Source organism: Salvelinus sp. IW2-2015, linkage group LG6.1, assembly GCF_002910315.2.
Source record: "Salvelinus sp. IW2-2015 linkage group LG6.1, ASM291031v2, whole genome shotgun sequence".
Lineage (NCBI taxonomy): Eukaryota > Metazoa > Chordata > Actinopteri > Salmoniformes > Salmonidae > Salvelinus > Salvelinus sp. IW2-2015.
Window position 1 is genome coordinate 8,614,574 of NC_036845.1, and position 25,768 is coordinate 8,640,341.

The 25,768-nt window shown below is 42.9% G+C and overlaps 1 protein-coding gene across 1 annotated transcript; it reads right to left on the reverse strand.

The window, feature by feature from the left end:
• Positions 1 to 1,820: 1,820 nt before the first annotated feature.
• LOC111964985 (uncharacterized) lies at positions 1,821 to 25,237 on the reverse strand. Its single transcript, XM_070443991.1, is given in 13 exon segments — positions 1,821 to 2,572; positions 2,574 to 2,695; positions 12,251 to 12,391; positions 15,249 to 15,302; positions 20,830 to 20,898; positions 21,068 to 21,115; positions 21,117 to 21,148; positions 21,778 to 21,905; positions 21,986 to 22,097; positions 22,283 to 22,438; positions 22,525 to 22,681; positions 22,838 to 22,947; positions 25,140 to 25,237. Coding segments are annotated over 13 exon segments (1,236 nt in total). The 5' UTR covers positions 25,207 to 25,237; the 3' UTR covers positions 1,821 to 2,532.
• Positions 25,238 to 25,768: the final 531 nt, after the last annotated feature.

A 25,768-nucleotide genomic window follows, 5' to 3' on the forward strand; every position in this document is an offset into this window, starting at 1 on the left:
AAGTAAACAGCCTATTTCTCAGGCCCAGATGCTAGAATATGCATATAATTGGCGGATTAGGATAGAAAACACTCTAAAGTTTCCAAAACTGTCAAAATATTGTCTGTGAGTATAACAGAACTGATTTTGCAGGCGAAAACCTGAGGAAATCCAACCAGGAAGTGCCTCTTATTTTGAAAAATCCCTGTTCCATTGCCTGCCTTTCCCCCATTTAAAGGGATATCAACCACAGGGTGTGAACAGTCTTTAGACATAGTTTCAAGCTTTTATTCTGAAAAATGAGCGAGATTTATCACACGCGTCAGTGGACTGCCAGATCTCCTTAGATTAGTTCCCCGCGCACGACAGTGGTAGCTCGACATTTTCTTTCTCTCTTGTATTGAATAGTTTACCGTCCGGTTGAAATATTATCGATTATTTATGTTAAAAACAACCTGAGGCTTGATTATAAAAAGCGTTTGACATGTTTCTACGAACTTTACGGATACTATTTGGAATTTTCGTCTGCACGTCATGACCTGCATGAGCCTGTGGATTACTCAACAAAACGCGCCAACCAAATGGAGGTTTWTGGATATAAAAATAATCTTTATCGAACAAAACAAACATTTATTGTGTAACTGGGAGTCTCGTGAGTGCAAACATCCGAAGATCATCAAAGGTAAGCGATTAATTTGATTGCTTTTCTGACTTTCGTGACCAAGCTACTTTGCTGCTAGCTGTTTGTAATGTTTTGTCTACTGATCGATGTCCTCACACAAATGCTTGGTTTGCTTTCGCTGTAAAGCTTCTTTTCAAAATCTGACACGAACAACAAGCTAAGCTGTGTTTTGCTATATTGCATCTGACATTAACAACAAGCTAAGCTGTGTTTTGCTATATTGCACTTGTGATTTCATGAAATTAAATATTTTTAGTAATTTAATTTGGCGTTCTGCAATTCAGCGGATGTTGACGAAAATGGTCCCGCTAAAGGGATCTGTGCGCCAAGATTAAGAGATGGTAGCAGCAACATTATGTACACAATAAGTAAAAAAATAAGTTACACAAAACACAAAAAAACTAACAAAATAACACTTGGGAGAATGTAAAACATCAGCCATGTTCTTCGGCGCCATCCAGACATAAAGTCCGTAAATAACTAGGTAAGATACTCAAGTGAGAGAGTGGTGTGGAGCCTTCCTCTCTTTCCTTCCTCAAACATCTCCGCAGAACAACTCGGCAGAACCGTCTTAGTTCCATCAACCTTCTTAGTTTGCGACAAAACAGCCACCGACACGACCGCCACTTACAGCTGCCGCTGAGAAACCAGGGGACACTGAAGAACTAACACTAATCTCTAATTGCCTAGCAGAGGTGGAGAGCATACCTCCCTGTACTAATTGCTGATTGGCTAGGAGAGGTGAAACCACTCCCCCTCCAATACAGCCACTGATTACCAAAACAAGTCACAAATTGCCCTGCCCCTTGATCCTGGTTGATGTGTCAACAACTATCTGCAAATGATGAGCAGTCAGCAGTACACACACCAAGTAGGCCACTGGGAAGACAGGCAGCACTTAAAGTAGATGGCCCTAGCTAGCAAAAAGTCAATACTAGACCCCAAAAGATAAAGACAAAACAATCATAGTTATAGTTAGTGACCATGCCTGTGTGTCTACAACACTCACCTCTCAACCTTCACTCTCCTCTCTCCCTTCATCTGTTACTCATCTCTACCCCCTCCATCTCTCAATACTCACTCCTCATGAACTCCACAACACTACAGTATCTGTTCTGTATTAGTTCTTTATTTTAGCAGGTCACATTCAAATTGGAATCTCTTTCTAAAATGAGCCTGGGTCATGAAGGGAAGCAAACATTCACCTCATTATTACAACATGTATCAAAAAAAGTATCAGATTGAGAGGAGAAAAATACAGAAAATAAACAGCATTGAAGTTGTTTTTTTATCTGGTTCATTCCAGGACAATGGAAACAAAGCTTGAGTCGACATGTCAATCACTCTTTTCTAATACAGAAAACAATTCAGCACTAATATGACAGAGAGAGAGGTCATATGATTCTGGGAAACTCAGGGTTGAACAGAAGAAAGGCACTTCTGAGGACACAATACAGACAATATCTAGAGAGAGAGACAGTGAAACTCAGAGAAAACTCAAGGGCCCATTCATTCTCTCACAAGGGCCCATCAACAGTCGCAACTCTGCCGCTTTCAAACAAAGTGTTGCATCTGGTCTAGTTTGTAAGGTGTACAGTGATAGGTAAGAGGTCTTTATAAACTACATTTCTAAAAAACTTTACCTTTATTTAATGTCCGAGTTAATAGTGTACTATAAAAGTAGACAGGGGTATACAGTCTAAACGCCTTTTACACACTTTTTTATTTTGCCTGTGCATTTCCCCACCTATCACAGAAAAATGCATTGGAAATATAGAGAGCGTTACTTTATTCACCACGAACGTCTCTCAGCGTTACTAACCCACTGTTTTACCACTAGATCACTGGTAGAGAGAGAGAGAGGGGTGTGGTCAATGTTCCATGGCTTCCTCCTCCTCATCGTCACTACTGGTCTTCATCCAGGGTAGGGTCTGTCTCCCACTCCTCCCCCTCTGTCTCACCCCCCAGTTCCACCAGCAGCTGCTCCATGTGCTCCAGTATGGGTCCGTCGTCACAGCGCAACTTCACGTATAGCTGGAGAGAGAGAGAGAGACACAGTTTGTTACATACATGCACATTTCCACCATGACTTATTGTGAAAAATGCCTCTTTCCTGGTGTATTGGGCTCAGCAGAACAAGGAAAGCAGATAGGATTTCTCTGCTCTCTCTCGCATACAGTGTTGCTGTTGTTACCTCAGTGAAATGTGCTGTGAAGCAGGGCCATTACAAAAGCCTATTGTAGAGGGGACCAGTAGATTTCCCGGTGTATAAAACTCTCTGCCTGAGTGGAAGCACTGAACTGATAACAGAACGGAACCCACCACACACTGATTCATTCCTTATGCTCGAAACAACTTCTCCTCTAGTGAGGGAGATAAGCAGGTCTGAGAATCTGGGCTGAACTGCATTATTCTGTCTCATCCATGCACGCACGCACATGCACACGCACACAAAGTACAAACAGCAGCAGGAACAGATCACCTTCACACTTAGTGTAACCCTGCCAAAATAGTTTGTGTGTGCGTATGTGCATACGTTTGTGTCACCCTAGGAACAGTCTCCAAGCAGTAGGCCCTGCTGAAGACGCTTGGCCCCCTAGGAGCTCATTTGGAGACAGTTGATGTCCTTCATTTTCAAGCTGATCAATTGAGTAGCATGGCATATCAATAAAATGTACTTATTCAACATAAGCTGTGACGTTTATGGAATGCTCATTTATAAAGAGGAACGCATCTGCCAGGATAGTATCATTTTTCATTGCGATAGCCGTTAGTTAAATAAACAGTGTTATACATTAGAGAAGAGTGCTGAGCTCAGCAAAGCCACACAATCAATTAAACACATTTCTCATTTAGAGTAATGCAAGTTTCCCTCCCTTCTTTCACAGGTTGGCTGCTCTGTGTGGTGTGTATGTGTGAAAGTGTGTTTGTGTATCTCTCTTTCACTGGTCAGCTGGTCTGTGTGTGTGCATCACGGGTCAGCAGGTTCTCTGGTCTAATCCAAGCTTTCCCTCAAAGCCTGGAGTCTCTGAGGCACATCTGGCCACTGCCACACGTACACACACCCAATGACACGTCTTTCTTAAGCCGTTGTGACAGGGGGTGAAGGTGTTGACCTATGAAGAGAGAGGAGGGAAATTAACCCTTTAATTATCTCACCCTCTCTCTCTCCTTCCGCTTTCTCTCCTCACGCTCCAGATCCCTATCGCTTTCCTTGTGGTTCAGGTTGAAGTGTACATACAATAAATGGCACACATCTCATAAAAAGAGCAGCAGAAATTGTGAAAGTGAGAGTCGATGTGCCCTTGAGGCAAAATGAATGATAGACTTACTTTCTTTCTTTCTTTGGGTGAATCTAATAGAGATCAAGGACTTTCTCCTCACTTCCCTCTAAATCACAATCCCCCTCTCCTATCTCAGCTCCTCTCAAACTTCCTACAAATCTCTCCTGCTGTGTCTCCACTCCCTCCATCCTTCACCCTCTCTCGTTTCCTCCTGAACCACACTACTTTCTTCATCCCTCTCTTCACCTTCTCCATCTTTCTCCCCCCTGGCTTCTCTCTCTGCTCCACAAGTGACCTTCCTGTCTGTGTGACAGATCACTGCTCAAACTCCAACCTAGAAACACACACCCACTCTCTCAGGAGATGAGGAGAGCAGGGTAGGGAATGATGTGAGAGGTGGAGTGTAGGGGAGTAGAGGGCTGAGGGATGGTGTGGTATGGTTAACAGCAGAGGAGGTGAAATCAATAGTAAAAACATCACACAGAGAGGCAGCATTGTGTGTGTGGAGTAAAAGAGTATGTGTGTGTGTGTATATAAATGAGTGTGGGGGGGAAGGAGCAAGTGGAGGTCAAGCGTTTTACTCTTTGATGAGCTAGAGGCGATCCCTTAGGGTATGGATGGCTTGGAGGGTGTGTGTGTGATGTAATTTTAATGCTGTGGCTGAAAAGCGTGAGTGAACTCCAGGAGTGAAGTGTTAAGTGTGTGTGTCAGGGTTTTTGTTAGGAAAATGTGGCGCCGGACATTTAACTGGCAGCATTTTCATTTAACGGACATTTGAGAGATTTACCAGACCTATATGCATTGGGTGCGCAACCTGATTAGAGCGTCCACCCACGGAGCTCAGAATGACAGAACTCACATTTAGATAATGGTTACTCAGAACATGCAAGTCGAGGATGCAACGGTGTGCGTCCTTCTTACCTAATTCCGATGAGCAATTTGAAGATGTTAGAATAACTGCCACATATACTTTTCCTCAGCCAACAAGACGAGTAACAGAAAAACCCCTAGCCTATGTCAATCTACTATCCCCCATAGTGGAAAAAGTTTACCTATTCTATTGGTCAGCTTGTTGAGAAAGAAATAGCCTATTCCAAACAGACTCTGGGACAGTTGTGGGACAATATATCCCAAATTCATACAACCAGTAGGCCTAGGCTACATAACATTTTTTTTTTTTTTTATAAGCAATGAGGCTGATGCAACAGATCAGAACGTTGATAAACTATTAATTCTTCACATTATAAGCGCAGCAAAGTGCACAAGGCTACTCGTGAATGTATGCTCCATAATGCAATTAGCGGTAGACACTGTTGTCAAACGCACATGTGAGTGGTTTCATGTGACAAGGGATGAAAAATAATATTTAGAAAGAGGGGAGATCTAAAGATGCAACAACTACCACGGGTTGCTAATATGACTATGATTGTGCCTTTGGCTACTGATAAATGAAATAAATAATTGCCTCCACGTTTCGACGGTCGGTTTTTACTTTGAAGCGCGGTAAGACATGCCTCATCATATGAAGTAAAATGTTCAGGTTTCAAACAATTATGTTTTCAAAATGCATACTGCTTCCAGCGCATTGCAAAGTGATGTGTGACGCGCTGAAGCCTGCCTAAAGTTGCCTACATGCACTTGAATGGCGAATAGGAAGCGCGCTTCAATTAGGCCTACCAGTTGAGAAATAAAAATAGTAGTCCTAGCTCTTTTTAAATTGTGGATTTAGAATTGTTTTAGAATGACTGGGCTTATAAAAGCACCTTTAACTCCAGCAGCAACTAATGAGCTGTTTGAGAAGCTGTAGCAGCAGCTCTCGCGCTGTCTAACAGATTGTCCTCTCATAGGTTCTGTGTCTGTATGCTGTGAGCATGTGATAAACATAACGACTAACGGAAGTACACGCACCAATGTAATTCCACTCAATTATGCAAATTAACCTGTAGACCGTTAAGCATGAAGTGGTCAAATGTGTTTACATCCACTGGTATTTATGGGATTATTTTTCTTCTCCTGAACAGTTTTACTTAAAGTTTGAAAATATATTTTACGCCAAAAGCAGGCTATTGTCAGCTAACAGAAACCCTGGTGTGTGCACGTATGTGTGTACGACTCCCCTAGWGAGAGATAMATTGCCAAAGACATGTACTGTTCACACCACTACCTCTGTGTGTGTGTGTGTGTGTGTGTGTGNNNNTGTGTGTGTGTGTGTGTGTGTGTGTGTGTGTGTGTGTGCATGGTGTTCATGCCTGTGTCAAACATACAAATTGCATACAGCTATTTGTGGCTTTATAAGGGGCTAAAAGTTTACAGCTCCTCTTCTCTCCTCTAAGAGGGGTTGAGGGATGGTTGGAGGGATGTCAAGGTCAACCATCATCCAACCCCCTTGTAAACTTCCATGAGAGGGAGCCGAAGAGAAACAGGGTCTGTCTCTTTAGAAGTAACGTGGCGAAGCACATTCATCAGCGGGGAAATGAATAATGGAGATATTTCTAACGAACATAATCAAATGTGCACAGACACATACACAGGCACAGACATGCACAAATGTAATTAAATATGCACACTCACACAAACAGTGCTAACAACATAATTAAGTATGCTAGAAGTGGACTTGTGTCTAAACAAGCCAGTGTGTAGTAGGCCTCATTAACATGTTCAGTGTTTCTGACTAACTTTGAGACTGAACACTTTAATAATTAACACCACGCTCACAAACACTGGTCTGCTACGAGGGAAGACTCTCATACACACACTTGTGATGCGCGGGTTGAAACTAACCCGCAGTCCCCGTGGTTATATCCGTGGGCTGGGCAGGTTTATGGTCATGAAATATTGTGTGGATTAAGGGTGGGTGGCAGGCGGGCGGGTTGAATAAAGAGAAAAATCCATAAATGTATAATTATTGTGCAATTCATAGCTATAGGTTACATTGGGGTTTTCCTTTAATTATTTGTATCTGAAGTCAGTGCGTAAGCCTAGGCTTCAGGGCCTAACTGTACAGGCGCCAAATACACAGCAATTGCCAAATGCTTTTGGGAACACTGGCAGAAAATTTTACGTCGGTCCACTGAGGCAAAAAGGACAATGTCAGAGTATAATTCAATAAGAGAAAAGCTGCGAAATGGAGTTTAAAATAAAGAGAAGGAGGACCAGAAAAGTAATATATGGGAAAGATGATGTGTGATGGTTGTGAGGAGCTATACAAATTTGACAGTCACAAGACTGGGACTTCAAATATGTCAAGGGACCTGTACAGTTCAGATGGGTTAAATGGAATAGGAACTGAATTCTGGACACTAACTGTGGGTCTATCACCTCTCGCGTTCTTAATATTAACTCCTGCAGAATTAAGCAGTTCTTGCAGTAAAATTATACACCAAATGTAAATTGACTTGGAAAGAGCAGTGGAGAAATATTATTTATTTATCTTGAGAATGAATGCGCGGTTAGGGACCGTCTGTAAAGGTCCTATCTTTATCAGCATCGAAAAAGCTGATAGTATTTCATCCAACCATGCATCCAACCCCAAATTGAATCTTATCAGAAACATGTTGGGTCGTTTTCACAGCTTTTAACTCCCTTAAAACTAGGGATGCAAGGGTACACAGTATGTTATCGAACCGTTCGGTATGCCCCCTACGGCTCAATACACACACGTGAACCGCGGAATTACGATATGCCTGTCATTTTCCTATAATTTCCAAAACTTGCTTATTGGGCTGCAGACTACACGCACATTCAGATCCACCAAACCAGACGCGCAGTTTGTGGCCGTTAGGGGGCTCCTGAGGGCTGACAAACTTTACTCCACAGCAATGTCTCAAAATGTGGCAACCGCAGTGACAGCAACCCCCTCCCCTTAAACAACCAATGGACGATTTGCAATGACATCACAGTAGGAAACCTCCCTAAAGGGGCCCCATGAAGAGAATGGAAACTAAAAATAATATTCTCTCAGCTCCAACGTGACAATGGCAAGACAGAGAGAAGCAACGCCGTCTTTCAAATCCGCTGTGTGGGAACATTTTGGATTCAGCGTTCAATACGATGATGAGGGTAAGAAGACCGTAAACAAACAAAGTACAGTCTGCAAGCATTGCTTTGCCACTGTCGGCTACTCGAGTGGAAACACTTCAGACTAGATGTGTCATTTACGTCGCCATCACTCAGCCCTATCCCTTGCAGGTGGAGCTGGAGCGTCCACTCGTTAGTGAAAACACAACAATCTCTCGCTGCTCCCTTCCAACAACAATTTGCGACAAATTAAAAAAACACAAAGAAATAACGAAAGCAGTGGGAGTATTCATAGCCAAAGATTTGCAGCCCTATTCGGTGGTTACTGACTCTGGATTTCGTCACCTGATGAAATGTTTTTTTACCGCGTTACAATGTCCCCTCCCGCACACATTTCAGCAGCGAAGTAATTCCCAAACTCTATGAAACATCACGGAGAGAAATTGGAATGGACACAGACACCCTATCTAGCTCTCTCCACTGATAGTTGGACCTCCAGAGCAACTCAATGCTACCTCACTGTGACGGTTCACTATGTACTGGATTGGGAGATGAAGAGCTACGTGTTGCCAACTCGTCCCCTTTATGAGTCATACAAGCGCACACTTTTCTTAAATATAAAGATACCGAACCCGTACCCCACAAACTGTGATACATACCGAACCGCGGGCCCACTGCACTGTTGCATCCCTACTTAAAACTGGTCAAATGTTGGTCATTTGGGAATTTTGCACAGAAAATCATTACCATTTTTGGGGGTTATTTCTGCGCAGAGAAACAGATGAAAGAACTTTACCGATGTCAACTAGATTGAAGCATTCATTCTATCGATGCATACATACATATTCTGTTGAACAAGGGTTTATTTTGTTTTCTAAGGCAACAAGTAAATGACAAAAGCTGCATGTATCTAATTATAGACAAGTTGAGTAACAAATAGCCTAACAAAAAGTCGGAAAGCAGAAACATATGCCCATCTAAAAATGAATCCTGCACCCCCAGTTAAAAAAGTATTCCAGCATCTGACTGTACAGGACATTTTCTATATTAGCGGTCAGATGCGAGCCTCATCACATAATTTGGCGGTTGCGGATGGCTTATAAGCAATTGCGGTGGGGTTGAACAAACAGCTGACCGGCGCTTAACTAAAACACACACGCAGTCTTGTACAACTAACCTTGTGGGGACACACAATTCAGTCCCATTCAAAATCCTATTTCTCTAACCTTAACCCCAAAACTGAACCCTAGCTCCTAAAAGTAATTCTAACCTTAACCCCTTTTGTTTGTTTACTATTCGTGGGGACACAATCACACACACACACACTTCATAGGGCTCTCCATATAGAGTGTAACAAAATTCTAAATTAAGATAGGGTTAACATTTCAGAATCACTGCCAGCAGTGAAGCTCTGTATCATACATGTGTATTACTGACTGTACAAGCTGACAGTACAATATTGACCAAACAGACTGACATCAATACATGGCCTCATCAGTGTGTGTACCTTCTTGGCTTTGGTCAGGTAAGATCTGGCTGCCTCCAACGCTTCACGCTCCTCCCTCTCTTCTCCCTCCTCCCTTGTTCTCTCATCGCTCTCTTCTCTCTCCTCCCTTGTTCTCTCATCGCTCTTTTCTCTCTCCTCCTTTGTTCTCTCCTCCTTCGCTCTCTCTATCTGCAGGTAACACACCCAGCCTGAGATACCACACCTGTGAGAGAGAGAAAGGTGTATTTTATTAAGTGAGCTCAGCTGTGACAGGGGAAACACATTTAACGGTCTAGTCTGCGTGAAATCTGTACCTGGAACTGTGACAAACAGGCTTTACACACGCGCACACACCGGAGGCACTTATTGAAATGCTCACAGCATCCTCATGAGCTGCCACTATGGTAACGAGCTGGGCCTGTGCCGCTGCAGTTTGTCTTCGCGAACTTTCGTCTCCATGCGTCAATCTGACAGCGCTGTCACACACACACACACACACACACACACACACACACACACACACACACACACACACACACACCACTTACAGACTAAAGGACAAAACACAGCTACACACATTACATTCCTTCTCACCTCTCAACTACCTGCTGTATTCTCTCTCCCTCATACCAATACTGTACACACCCACATTAAAACACACCCTACATAGTTTACCCTCATCCTTCCACCTACAACACACTTGTGCTTCAGAAACGTGTGTGTGTGGGTATCTCATCTGAGGACAAGGATCAGCCACCCACACTTCTTACAGAAGCAGGACATTAACATTCCTCTCATTTACTATTCATTTTACAGCAGAAAACAACAGCGACCTCCACCTCTATCAGTAGACCCATTACATGCATGCATGCACGCACTCATGAAGACAAGAGGCTTGAAGGCGGAACATAACTTTATGCCTTTTGAATGATTATACAATTATTAGAAGCATCCTCTTCATGACCTGATCTACAACTTCGTAACTTAAGTTGAGCATAGCGGTTTCAGAACATTTGAATACACGCACTGACCTGTGTGTGCATGTGTGTGTCTAGATCTGGGTTGCTACTTCAATCAGAATGTCTTTGCTTCCTCAAAGTCTCTTTGAAAGTGTTTATGAAATATGGTCTGTTTTGCTCGTATTTATGGTTGTATTAAACTAAGCACACACACCACTCGTCTCAGCTAATGAACGAGCCAGCTAATTAAGAAGATCAGAGAATCCACTCAACACCCACGCGTTACTCTCTTAATGATAAGTCGACAGTAAGTAGGTGTCAATCAGTCCTCTTGGACGAGACAACAGTCACAGATACCATCTCGTTCTAGAGAGTATTTGTAGTTTTAACAAGGTCTATGTAAAGACGTCTAAGTCAGAATTCTATTGTTGCCAAAAATGTTGACAAAGTACTACTTTGTACAGCGAGTTAGGTACCACCACCTTGACTACTGGCAGCTGTTTGGGTCCATTAACCTGTCTCTTATACACATCTAGATGTGTATAAGAGACAGGGCAAATCTCGCTGTTAAGACTCTGATGCCCTTTGCAACCACGTACCTATGTGAGAGTGTATTCTCAGCCCTCACTAGCATGAAAACGAAATACAGGCACAGACTGTGTGTGGAAAATTATTTAAGACTGAGACTCTCTCCAATACAACCCAACATTGCAGAGTTATGTGCATCCTTTCAAGCACACCCTTCTCATTAACCTGTGGTGAGTAATTCACAATTTTCGATGAACAAATAAGGTTTTATATGTAAGGTTAAATGGTTAAATAAAGATCTAAATGATTGATTATTATTATATTATTATTTGTGTCCTGGTCCTATAAGAGCTCTTTGTCACTTCCCACGAGCTGGGTTGTGACAAAAACTCATACTCATTCTTATGTTTAATAAATGTATTGTATAGTGTGTATGGCAGACTACAATGATTTCAAAAAACAACATTTGAGAGTGTGCTGACACTGGTTCTAGAGGGGGTACGCAGCTGGAGGTTGAATGTTTGAAGAGGTACGGGACTATAAAAAGTTTTGGAACCACTGTTCTAAGGCAACAAGTAAATGACAGAAGCTGCATGTATCTAATTATAGACAAGTTGAGTAACAAATCGCCTAACAAAATGTTGGAAAGCAGAAAAATAGACCTATCTAATAAATTAGGCGTAAAAAAATAAATCCTGCATCCCCAGTCAAAATTTTTTCCCAGCATCTCTGACTGTACAGCGCATTTTCTATATTAGCGGGTCGGATGGTTGGCGGTTGCACATAGTTTGGCGGTTGCGGATGGGTTATTAGCAATTATGGGTGGTTGAACAAACAGCTGACCCGCGCATAACTAAAACACACAGTCTTGTATAACTAACCTTGTGGGGACACACACACACAATTCAGTCCCATTCAAAATCCTATTTCCCTAACCCTTAACCTTAACCCCAAAACCTTACCTAATAACCCTAACCTTAAAAATGAACCCTAGCTCCTAACCCTAAAACTAATTCTAACCTTYCCCTTTTGTTTGTTTACTATTCGTGGGGACTTCTGGTCTCCACAAGTATAGTTAAACACATCCACACCACACACACAAAAACACACCAAATTCTAAGACCGACACGTAGCTTCTCGAGGTAAGAAAACGATTAAGATAGAGTTAACATTTCAGAATCCCTGCCAGCAGTGAAGCTCTGTATCATACATGTGTATTACTGACTGTACAAGCTGAAAGTACAATATCAACCAAACAGACTTACATCAATACATAGCCTCATCAGTGTGTGTGTGTGTGTGTGTGTGTGTTTACCTTCTTGGCTTTGGTCAGGTAAGATCTGGCCGCCTCCTTCAACGCTTCACGCTCCTCCCTCTCCTCATCGCTCTCTTCTCTCTCCTCCCTTCTTCTCTCCTCCATCTGCAGGTAACACACCCAGCCTGAGAGATACCACACCTGTGAGAGAGAGAAAGAAATATGTATTTTATTAAGTGAGCTCAGCTGTGACAGGGGAAACACATTTAACGGTCTAGTCTGCGTGAAATCTGTACCTGGAACTGTGACAAACAGGCTTTACACACGCGCACACACCGGAGGCACTTATTGAAATGCTCACAGCATCCTCATGAGCTGCCACTATGGTAAAGAGCTGGGCCTGTGCTGCAGCAGTTTGTCTTCGCAAACTTCCGTCTCCACGCGCCAATCTGAAMGTGCTGTCACACACACACACACACAACTTACAGACTAAAGGACAAAMCACAGCTACACACATTCCATTCCTTCTCTCCTCTCAACTACCTGTTGTATTCTCTCTCCCTCATACCAATACTGTACACACCCACATTAAAACATACCCTACATAGTTTACCCTCATCCTTCCACCTACAACACACAGCACACTTGTACTTCAGAAGTTTGTGTGGGTGTGTGTCTCATCTGAGGCCAAGGATCAGCCACCCACACTTCTTGCAGAAGCAGGACATTAACATTCCTCTCATTTACTATTCATTTTACAGCAGAAAACAACAGCGACCTCCACCTCTATCAGCAGACCCATGCATGCACGCACACACTCATGAAGACGAGAGGCTTGAAGGCTGAACATAACTTTATGCCTTTTGAATGATTATACAATTATTAGAAGCATCCTCTTCATGACCGGATCTACAACTCTGTAACTTAAGTTGAGCATAGCGGTTTGAATACACACACTGACCTGTAGGTGCATGTGCGTGTCTAGATCTGGGTTGCTACTTCAATCAGAATGTCTTTGCTTCCTCAAAAGAAACTCCATTAGAATAAGTCTCTTTCAAAGTGTTTATGAAATATGGTCTGTTTTGCTCGTATTTATGGCTCTATTAAACTAAGCACACACACACACTCTTCATGAGCACACCCACCACTCGTCTCAGAAAATTAACGAGCCAGCTAATTAAGAACTTCAGAGAATCCACACAACACCCACACGTTACTCTCTTACTGATAAGTCTACAGTAAGTAGGTGTCAATCAGTCCTCTTGGATGAGACAACAGTCACAGATACCATCTGGTTCTAGAGAGTTTTAATAGTTTTAACAAGGTCTACGTAAAGACTTAGAAAGAGTCAGAATTCCAAGTTTACCAAACCTGTTGACAAAGTACTACATTGTACAGGGAGTTAGTTAGGTACCACCACCTTGACTACTGGCAGCTGTTTGGGTCCATTAACAATGCATGAGTTCCCGAGGTGGGTGACTTATCAAAAAGAATGGTTAGCACAAATACAGTTTGAGCTGTGGATAGAGGGTTTAGAGTAGGTTGTGTCATCGTCATTTCCAGTTGTGTTATACAGGTTATTCTGATGGTGCTCGAGAACACTACTGACAAAACAAACACTTTACTGTATATTCATAGGAGTTCAAACTGTGTGTGTGTGTGTGTGTGTATATTATATATATATATGTGTGTGTGCTTCTGCTTAGAGCAGGTGTCTCCTGAATGAGTTCAAAGGTTCAGCAAGTGACTGCTCTCAATCTGTCAGCTGAGGTGTGTAGGAGGAAGGGTGAGAAAGAATAAGCACACTGCAGTTAGATCGTCACACACACACACCTCTTGCAAAGAATACCAATATGGCTCTGGAGCAGAGAAAACTGAACGGAGGCTGCAGGTGTATCTCCTGCTCACTTCACACACAAAAGAAAACTGCCCCAGAATCTTTTCACGTGTCTATTTTCAAAGGATAAAGGTAAAAACATGAACAACTTCATAGTTAAGAACACTATAACAATGGAATAACATTTTACATATTCTACAAGAACCAATATCACTTCAGAATTAGCTTTTCAGAATTCACAGATAAAATGGTCCACATTGAAAACTAAGGGCATAGAAACTGTAAATGACGGTAATAGGAAATAAATGTATTTCCATGACAGAATTAAAAAGCAATTTTGAACTGACCAATGTAGATATTTTCACATGCATGTAACTTAAAAGTTTTATATCAAGAATTGTTTTATTTAAAATATTTTGGACATCAGAGCAATCTTGAGGGAATCCCATTTGAGTCAGAAAAGGATATTCATATGACAGGTAAAGTATACAAAACCTTGCAGAGAGCATATCCAACTGACAATCTCTTTGAAAAAATAAACTATTGGAACCAAGACTTAAAAATAACTGATATTAGCACAAGATGGAGGGAATGTTGGAACGTAACTAACAGAATTACAGTGCACGAAAAAGTACGCTTAACCCAGTATAAACTAAAGTATAGAATTTGTTATACAAGAGACAAAATTTATAAATTCTACATCACAACGGCAGAGTCATGTCTTAAGTGTAAAACTAATAATGACTCAATAATCCATGCCTTCTGGGAATGGTGAAGTCCAAAAGTTATGGGGAGAGTTAGAAAGTTGGCTGTCAGAAGTATTCATGTAAATTAACTTTTAATCAGTCTGTCATACTGTATTTCAAGACTTGGCATATGAGGGTGCAGTGAGATACCCAATGGGTTGGACAATACCTTTCTCATCAATCATCTTGAAAAAACGTACACTTAAAACTCGAAATCAACCAATCCCTCATTAACACAATGGAAAAGGTCAAATGCTTTATTGTCTAAATGTTGAAAGTATGTGGGCGACGGAGAGAAACAAAATGGTCCAGTTGAGGCCAGAGAGAGTGATGCGGGTGCTGGAGATGGGGGTGTGAGCAGGTGGGCCTGGGCAGGGGTGATGTTGTTGATGTTTGTGTGCGTCTGTATGCTATCATTTGTATGTGGATGTTTTGTATTGTAAAAAAATAAATAAAAACTGACATCATGACTCACCTGCACAACCTCGTCATCTTCCTCTAGTAGACCCTCCAACACATCTACTGCTGTCTGAGAGAAATCAGAAAAAAAAACACACAAACCATCATTTCTGTTGTTCATTATATATCAAGCACATCCTGCTCCTAGCCTGAGTGGCTATGTGTGTGGAGGCAGAGAGAGAGGTGTTTCCTGCCACACACATCTCGCTCTTTCTGCTGCCCTAATCAATGGATGTGATCAGCGAGTCTGATTAGACTCTCAGAACCCAGTGAACCGTCGACACGGTCGTCAATAGCAACAAGACAGCTTACACAGTCATCAATACACAACGAAGCTAATCTCATGATTACTATCAATAATCAGTCAATATCGCTCCTTTCCAATACTCCTCGACCTCAACAACCAATACAGAACTGGTCATGGTCAATAGTTATAGTCCTTATCACTGGACCTGATCACCAGTCCACGCCCTCATGTCCTGATGATTCCAGACTAGTTCACCTTACCCCTCCCCAGTGTATACGATCGCACGCATCTCTTCAAAGAGTTACCTGTCCCGTTTTCTTCTTCCCTCTTACACTTTTTATCATCACTTGTGTATGCGAGAGACGAAGGGTGTGTGTGTTAATTAATTTTGGCGCTGATTACCTGCTGAGAGGTATTAAGTTTGTTTAATTAACACATTCTGATTAGAGGGAAATCAACATCTCATTCCTGATGATCTACAGAGTACATGTTTTGTATTAGAGCGGAGGTTGATCAAACTATTTAGCCGATGTAGTTAAACACTCAACTATCTGTGTTAGTTCCAGACCTCCAAGGAGCCAACCACTGAGGAACAACTTACGAGAAAACAGACATCAACTCACAACAGACAGACAGACATTCCCCTGACAACAACCCATGATGACGACAACAACTCAACTCTAAGACTGGTTTTCATGACACTACCTCTTGTTAGGACAAAATATTATTCCTGTGTGAATTGCTGAGTACTTTTACCTGTTTATATGGTCTTTATATAGATGTACCTCCTGCATTATTCACTTAGTTGAAATACACCGATTGTCATTCACAGTTGCTTTGGTTTTCCTGCATCTCTGTCTCTGAAACGGTGTGTGTGTGTGTGTGTGTGTGACAGCTCTCCTGACTATTGTAGTCATTTGTCTTGTCTCTATCCATGCTCTGCACTCTGGTAAAATGGTTCTGTTCAGCAACGTTGCCTGCAGATTACTCAACAGCAACAACAAATACACACACGAAACGTGTCGTCCTCTTTGCTTCAGGACCAGTTAGAAACCGCCCTCCTGGGAGTAGCTCCTTTATAACTCTATGTGTCTGTGTGTAGCCGTGAGCATGCTTGTGTGTGTTTGTAGTGTCTTTATTAGTGTCTGTTCAGTCAGACTCCCATACCTTTGTAACCTCCTGTCATATGAGTGAAAAACAAAAGTGATTCATTTGACACTTGGAATTTACCTAAAGGTTCAATGTAGCATTTTTTTTTTTTAATCTCAATATCAAATAATTTCTGAGTAACAATTAAGTACCTTACTGTGATTATTTTTAACCATTTTCATTGAAAACAACCTGAAATAGCTTCTTAGAAAATAGCAAATTTTCAAGCAAGAATTTAGCTAGGACTGGTCTGAGTGTGGAGGGGAAAACTGAAAACTAGCTGTTATTGGCAGCGAAGTTTGGAACTCTTATTGGTCTATTAACCAATTTACCTCCTTGGTGATGTCACCAGGCAGGCCAAAACTGCATCCCACAAAAACAGGCTGATGTTTTAGGCGGTCTATTCAAACAGCTCTTACACTAAAAGGGCATTACGATAATTTTCACAGTATTATTCCAACCTCAGTGTGGAAATATACACTTAGTGGACAGTTTATTAGGTGCAGCCTGTTCACAAAAAAATGTGAAATGGTTCACTCCTACAGACAGTGAGTCACATGACTGTGGTTTGCTATATAAAGCACGCAGACAGGCATTGAGGCATTTAGTTACTGTTCGATTGAACGTTAGAATTGGCATAATGAGTGACGTAAGTGATTGAGTGTGGTTTGATCGTCTGTGCCAGGCACACCGTTTCCATGATCTCAAAAACGGCCAGCCTCCTGGGCTTTTCACGCACGATAGTGTCTACGGTTTACCGAGAATGGTGCGATTAAATTTTATTTTATTTTATTTTTAATAACTTGCTTTCAGGGGCAGTCCTGTGGGCGAAAACAGCTCATTGATGAGAGGTCGAAGGAGAATGGCAAGAATCATGCAAGCTAACAGGCGGGCCACAAACAGGCAAATAACGGCGCAGTACAACCGTGGTGTGCAGAACGGCATCTCCGAATGCACAACTCGTAGGTCCTTGTCATGGATGGGCTATTGCAGCAGACGACTACACCGGGTTCCACTCCTATCAGCTAAAAACAAGAAGCGGCACCAGTGGGCACGCGATCATCAACGCTGGACAACTGAAGAGTGGAAAAACATTGCCTAGTCTGAGAAATTCCGAATTTGGTGTAAGCAGCACGAGTCCATGGCCCAATTGTGCCTAGTGTCAACAGGCACAAAGGTGGTGGTGGTGTAATGGTGTGGGGAATGTCAAGTCCCTTGATACCAATTGAGCAACATGTTCATGCCCCAAAGAATCCAGGCTGTTCTGGAGACAAAGGAGGATCCAACCCAGTACTAGATGGGTGTACCTAATAAACTGGCCCAGTGTATATAAAAAAAACTGGAAAATCACGTTTTTGACTGCACTGGACCTTTAACATCGCTCCAATGCAATGTGTAGACTGCGTCTTACTTGTGCTATGGTGATATACTATAAAACAAACAGGACTAGCCTTCATATACACTTAACAAAAATAGTAGCGCAACATGTAATGATGGAAATAAAAGAAACCATTAAATATTCCACACAACACAAAAATCTTATTTCTCTCAAATTTTGTGCACAAATGTGTTTACATCCTTCTTGTGAGCCTTTTATCCTTTGTCAAGATAATCCATCAACCTGGCAGGTGTGGCATATCAAGAAGCTGATTAAACAGCATGATAACACAGGTGCACCTTGTGCTGGAGACAATAAAAGGTCACTAAAATGTGCTGTTTTGTCACGCAACACAATGCCACAGAGCTTGCAATTGTCATGCTGACTGCAGGAATGTCCACCAGAGCTATTTCCAGATAATTGAATGTTAGTTTCTCTACCATAAGCCACCTCCAATGTCGTTTTGGACGTTTTGGCCTGGCTCTACAGTGGGTGGACATGGCTCCCAAGTGGGTGGGCCTATGCCCTCCCAGACCCACCCATGGCTGCACCCCTGCCCAGTCATGTAAAATCCATAGATGAATGACTGATTTCCTAATATGAACTGTAACTCAGCAAAATCTTTGAAATTGTTGAATGTTGCGTTTATATTTTTGTTCAGTATATATACAAACTACATGACCAAAAGTATGTGGACACCTGCTCGTCAAACATCTCATTCCAAAAACATGGGCATTAATATGGAGTTGGTCCCCCCTTTGCTGATATAACAGCCTCCACTCTTCTGGGAAGGCTTACCACTAGATGTTGGAACATTGCTACAGGGACTTGCTTCCATTCAACCACAAGAGCATTACTGAGGTTGGGCACTGATGTTGGCGATTAGGCCTGGATCGCAGTCTGAGTTCCAATTCGTCTCAATGGTGTTAGATGGGGTTGAGGTCAGGGCTCTGTGCAGGCCAGTCAAGTTCTTCCATACCCATCTCAACAAACCATTTCTGTATGGACCTCGCTTTCTGCACAGGGGCACTGTCGTGCTGAAGACAAATTTGGAAGCACAGAATTGTCTAGAATGTCATCGTGTGCTGTAGAATTAACATTTCCCTTCAATGGAACTAAGGGGCCTAGCCCGAACCATAAAAAACAGCCCCAGACCATTATTTCTCCTCCAAACTTTACAGTTGGCACTATGAATTCGGGCATGTAGCGTTCTCTTGGCATCAGCCAAACCCAGATTCGTCAGACGGACTGCCAGATGGTGGAGCGTAAGAGAATGCGTTTCCACTGCTCCAGAGCCGAATGGCGGTGAGCCTTACACTACTCCATTGTGCATGGTGATATTAGGCTTGTGTGCGGCTGCTCGGCCATGGAAACCCATTTCATGAAGCTCCCAACGAACAGTTCTTGTGCTGACGTTGCTTCCAGAGGCGGTTTGGAACTCGGTAGTGAGTGTTGCAACCGAGGACAGACGATTTTTACGCACTATGCACTTCAGCACTCGGTGGTCCCGTTCTGTGAGCTTGTGTGGCCTACCACTTCCCGGCTGAGCAGTTGTTGTTCCTTCTACTTCACAATAACAGCACTTACGTGCGTCTACACCTGCATTGCTTGCTGTTTTAGGCTGGGTTTCTGTACAGCACTTTGTGACATCAGCTGATGTAGGAAGGGCTTTATAAATACATTTGATTGATTGATTAACTTACAGTTGACCGGGGCAGCTCTAGCAGGGCAGACATTTTATGAACTTGTTGGAAAGGTGGCATCCTATGACAGTGCCACGTTGAAAGTCACTGAGCTCTTCAGTAAGGCCATTGTGCTGCCAATGTTTGTCTATGGAGATTGCATGCCTGTGTGCTCGATTTTATACACCTGTCAGCAACGTGTGTGGCTAAAATAGCCGAATCCACTAATTCAAAGGTGTCCACATACTTTTGTATATATAGTGTATTTTTGGAATGTTCGTTCAAATCACCACTGAGTTTATTTCAGCTGTTCAGAAATATCAAATTGGTTGAGGGTTCAGAAGAGGGTGAGTAAAGCATAGAGAACAGAGAAAAACTTGAATATGTAAAATAACACGTGCAGAACATAGTAATGAGAAAGACGTTTACAGAGGGTTGGGACGGGGGTGAGAAATCCGTATTCATAGCCAATTATATTTGACCCTGGTTGTAACCACGGTCTTCCTCTCCCTTGTTCTCTCTCTGCTCTACTTGGGTCAAATGCTTCTTGTCCGCTGTTTAACAATGGATTCCCTATTTGATTCCGATGTGTGTGTTGTTGTTGTTTGAAAACTGCGATGTTAATGACTTGCCTCTGGGTTTTACCACTGCTGTGTAGAAACTTTTAACAATAGAAGACTAAAATAGTCTGTTATTCTAGCTCTGAGTTATCTTGTCAGGCATCTCCTGTTCTCCAGTTATCTGCTGCTTCCATATTGTTGTTATCGTGGTGAATGTTTCCAAGCTCACAGCCATCTTCAACTTCATCTCCTCCTCCTCAATTGTGTCTGATTCCTCAATAGATGCACTGAGTCTGTAGTGTGTGTGTGTGTGTGTGTGTGTGTGTGTGTGTGTGGCTTGCTGACACATGCAGGAGGATGAAGACAAACAATGTGTCAGACACACACACCTTTCCACCCCTCTCCCTCCAGATCATTTCTAAAGCCCTCTATCCTCTCATCTCCGTTCCTCCCTCCGTTTACCTCGCTCTCTGGGTAAAGACCACTCCTCTATTATTGAAGATGATCTCTGGCAAAGATAAAGAATATAGAGCACTGGCCTTTTCACAGAGAAAACTCATCCTACACACATATACTCCTACCTCGTACTCTTCTGCCTCTATGAGGAGTTTGGCCGTGGTGATGCGAGATTCATACGGTGGGATGTCACTCTGGAAAGGGAACAACACCAGTTAGACACACGCACTCACTCACAGAATCTCTCTCACACACACACACAGAGTGATAAGTTGGCCCTCTGACTTGGCTTTTATGCTCTGGGTTGTTTGACTCGCCTGTGTGTGTGTGTGTGTGTGTGTGTGTGTGGTATAAGTCTCTCACCTGTGTGTGTTCCTCCTCTATGTCCTCTCTGCTGGGTGGAGCGTCACTGTTTCAGGGCAGGTAGCCACGCATCCACACTCCCTCCCCTCCTACACACACAGAAAACCAGACATCTGCTCCCCTGAACTGTCAAATCAACTCCATCTGGTTAGACCCACAGTGCCATCTGGTGGCTGGAGGAGATATTATCAAAAGTAACCTTGAGAAGATCTGCAGTATTCCAAAACTCGTCCCCTCTTTGAAATGTTAGAGTCATTTAGGAGTAAATCCCTAGCTAGCTGTTATTGTTGCTCCCTAAAGATTAAGGCTTGCCGAAGAATTGGAGGCCTGTCTCATTGCAGTGCTAGGACTAGCAGATTATCGTAAAATTGTATGGCAATTGCAAATGCTCCGATTGTTCAGTTATAGACCATTTTTCTCTCTCCCCTTATCACTTTCTTTTGCTCTCTCTCTCCCCATCTTTTCTCCTCCTCTCTTTGTCAGATGTGATCCCTGTGCCCAAATGTATCTGCTTCATAACTAATTATGCATTAATATCTGTCATAAACTGATTCATGTGTGTGTGCCTAGCTCAGCAGATTAATGGCATATGATTCCATTTTCTCACATTAATTAACTCTGATCGCTGCTTTAACAAGATGATAACTTAGCGTGAGACATACCTGCCTCTGATTTATAGTTATACAGTGTGTGTGTGTGTGTGTGTGTACGTACCTGGTTCATCTCTGTATTGAACAGGTAGCTGGCCATCAGCTGTAGAGCCTCTGGGTTGTCAGGGTGATAGGTCAGCACTCTCTCTATGGCCTCTCGACACTGATCTCCTGCCCTGTCCTCCATACTACACAAACACACATCTGTGAATTCAATACACAACAGGCCTTTCAGGTAACAAAAATGGATATATGATGTTTGTGTTACCAGAGGTCAGTGAAGTAGATCTCTGCCACAGAACAGTAGGCCACACAAACGTCTCTGGCTATCGGGATCTCTGACCCAGAGACCTGGAGTGGGGAGGCTGCTGCCTCAGCTCCTGCCTGCGGTGATGGTTGAGGTAGAAGTTTTCAGCATCTCTGGCTGCCAGTTTGTGACCGTCAGTTTATGATACAGTCAGTTTGTGACAGTCAGTAGAAGTGTTCAGACTGAAGCAACAGCTCCTCCTAGTGTTCTGTGTTAGACATGCATTCAACAAGATCCATAATACGTGTGTGTGTGTACTCACTGTGGCTTGTGCGTGTTTCTCCAGCATACACAGTAGTATCTGTATTCCTTTGGTGTAGTATTGCACAGCCTCATGGCCAGTGTGCATCTGCCCTAGAGACATGTATTTACTATGACCTTCATCAGGACTCAACTGCATCGCACGCAGAAACACTTAGAGCTGGGGTTAAGGAACACACACACGCATGTGCGTTTGCACAACACACATAGAGATGCATGCAAACACCATACACACACACTGAAGGATATTTCCTTGGCCCTCTGTGTGTCTCCCAGTTCAGAGTGGATGTGTCCTAGCAGGTCCAGGGTAAGGAGGTTGTCAGGCTCCACCTCTAGTGCTCGCTGACAGAACCTCCCCGCCATCTCAAACTCCAAACTGTCCATACATTCCTCTGTCTGAAACACAACACAGGACAGATGTTAGTGTACAGCATGTGGCAAACTCCAAACTGTCCGTACACTTCGGACTCCATCTGAAACAGGGGTAAGAGAGAGTATGTCTGGAGTGTGTGTGTGTGTGTGTGTGTGTGTGTGTGTGTGTCTGTGTTCTACCTTCTCCAATAGTTGTTCKACAGTATATTTYTYAGCAGTTTTTTTCTTGGCTTTCTCCTGCATCTTCAGCTTCATTCTATCTTGAGGTGACAGACCTGCCAGTCCAGAGCCTGTTGCAACACAGTCCCTATTGTTAACAATAGCCTACATAAGTCTGCCTACAGTTACTGTAGCTAGCTAGCAAGTTAGATCGCTAGGTTGTTCTTTCCAGAGCGGACTAGCGAGCTACAGTGCCTTCAGAAAGTATTCACACCCCTCGACTTTATCCACATTTTGTTGTGTTACAGCCGGAATAGAACATTTATTAAATTGCAATTTTTTTGTCATTGGCCTACACACAATACCCCCATAATGTCAAAGTGGAATGATGTTTTTGAAAATATAAAATGAAAAGCTGAAAAGTCTTGAGTCAATAAGTATTCAACCCCTTTGTTATGACAGGCCTAAAGTTCAGGAGTAAAAATGTCCTTAACAAGTCACATAAAAAGTTGCATGGACTCACTCTGTGACCAATAATAGTGTTTAACATGATTTTTGAATGACTACCTCATCCCTGTGCCCCACACATACAATTATCTGTAAGGTAATTTAGTCGAGCAGTGAAAATCAAACACAGATTCAACCACAAAGACTAGGGAGGTTTTCCAATGCCTCGCAAAGAAGGGCACCTATTGGTAGAAGGGTAAAACAAAAAGCAGACATTGAATATCCCTTTGAGCATGGTGAAGTTATTAATTACACTTTGGATGGTGTATCGATACACCCAGTCACTACAAAGATACAGGTGTCCTTCCTAACTCAGTTGCTGTAGAGGAAGGAAACCGCCCGGGGATTTCACATTGAGGCCAATGGAGGCTTTAAAACGGTTTTACTGGGTTTAATAGTGGTGGCTGCATCATGTTATGGGTATGCTTGTAGTTGTTAAGGACTGGGGAGTTTTTTGGATAAAAAAGAAACAAAGGAGCTAAGCACAGGCAAAGTCCTGAAGGAAAACCTGGTTCAGAATGCTATCCACCAGACACCGGGAGATGAATTCACCTTTCAGCAGGACAATAACCCAAAAGATTAGGACAAATCTACACTGGGGTTGCTTACCAAGAAGACAGTGGCCAAGTTACAGTTTTGACTTAAATCTACTTGAAAATCTATGGCAAGACCTGCAAATGGTTGTCTAGCAAAGATGAATAACCATTTTGGCAGACCATGACTATTTTTTTTAAAGAATAATGGGCAAATGTTGCACAATCCAGGTGTGGAAACCGCTTCGAGACTTACCCAGAAAGACTCACAGCTGTAATCACTGACAAATGTTTTCACTTTGTCAATATGGGTTATCTCTGGGTAGTAAGTTGGTGGTCTGTTGACATCCCTCTAGTGGTGTGGGGGCTGTGCTTTGGCAAAGTCGTGGGGTTATATCCTGCCTGGTTGGCCTTGTCCGGTGGTATCGTCGGAAGGGGCCACAGTGTCCCCTGACCCCCCGCTGTCTTAGCCTCCAGTATCTATGCTGCAATAGTCTATGTGCCGGGGGCACATGGTGTCCTGTGTGAATTTAAGTATGCTCCCTTTAATTCTCTCTCTCCCTCTCCTCCGGAGTACCTGAGCCTTAGGACCATGCCTCAGGACTACCTGACCTGATGACTCCTGGCTGTCCCCAGTCCACATGGTCGTGCTGCTGCTCCAGTTTCAACTGTTCTGCCTGTGGCTATGGAGCCCTGACCTGTTCACCGGACGTGCGACTGTACCTTGTCCCGGACCTGCTGTTTTCGACTCAGTCTCTACCACACCTGCTGTCTCAACCTCTGAATGTTCGGCTACGAAAAGCCAACTGACATTTATTCCTGAGGTACTGACTTGTGGTCTACAACCACTGTGATTATTATTTGACTTTACTGGCCAAGTACTCTAATAATCTCCACCCGGCACAACCAGAAGAGGACTGGCCACCCCTCAGAGCCTGGTTCCTCTCTCGGGTATCTTCCTAGGTTCCTGCCTTTCTAGGGAGTTTTTCCAAGCCACCGTGCTTCTACATCTGCATTGTTTGCGGTTTGGGGTTTAAGTATAAGCACTTAGAGACATCTGCTGATGTAAACTGGGCTTTAAATACATTTGATTTGGTATTGTGTTTAATAAAATATTTAATCAATTTTGAATTCCAGCTGTAAGACAACAAAATGTGAAATAAGTCAACCGGTATGAATACTTTCTGAAGGCACTGTAGCTATCACACATGATATCACACAGGGACAACAACACTAGTTGTCCTTTATAGCGATCTAGCTAACGCGTTAGCCACGTCACATACCTCCGTTAGAGCACCGATCTTTCCTCTTGACTTTGCTCTTCTTTTTGCCCTTGGGTTGGCCTCCCATTACAATAAGAACGATTTGTAATCAACTTCTATCATTTATGTTAGAATCACTGTAAAAATATGTGGATAAATTAGTCCACGCGTAGGGTATAAGTGCACATGCTCAGTACTGTTAACCCAGCAGCTAGGAGCATGATAGTGGACAAACAGTTCCAGTCCCAATGAATGACAGTACATGCTGACCAGACCGGACACGTCGCGTGCACGAGCGTCGCAAAATAAATGTAGAAAACCATGTTATTCAATTATTGCGCCAACGAGCGTCTGCGATGCCAAGGGCTAAAATAGAAGTCGTTCCTATTTCTGACGCTGATCACGCTGAAAGTCATCTCCACATTGGTTTATAGAAGCAGGTACCCACTTGCCATCTCCTCATTGGTTATACCCACGTGGGGGATTGAAAGACGAACTTTGTTGCCGGTTGTCTTGGTAATACTATGAAAGTTTAGATGGATCACCATATAAGTTCAAAGATGAAAAAGCCTGGAAGGAGGAGAGATGACTAGAAACGATTCGGTTGGCCGTTTTATGTGTGGATTAATTGTCGGAGTAGAGGTCCTTGT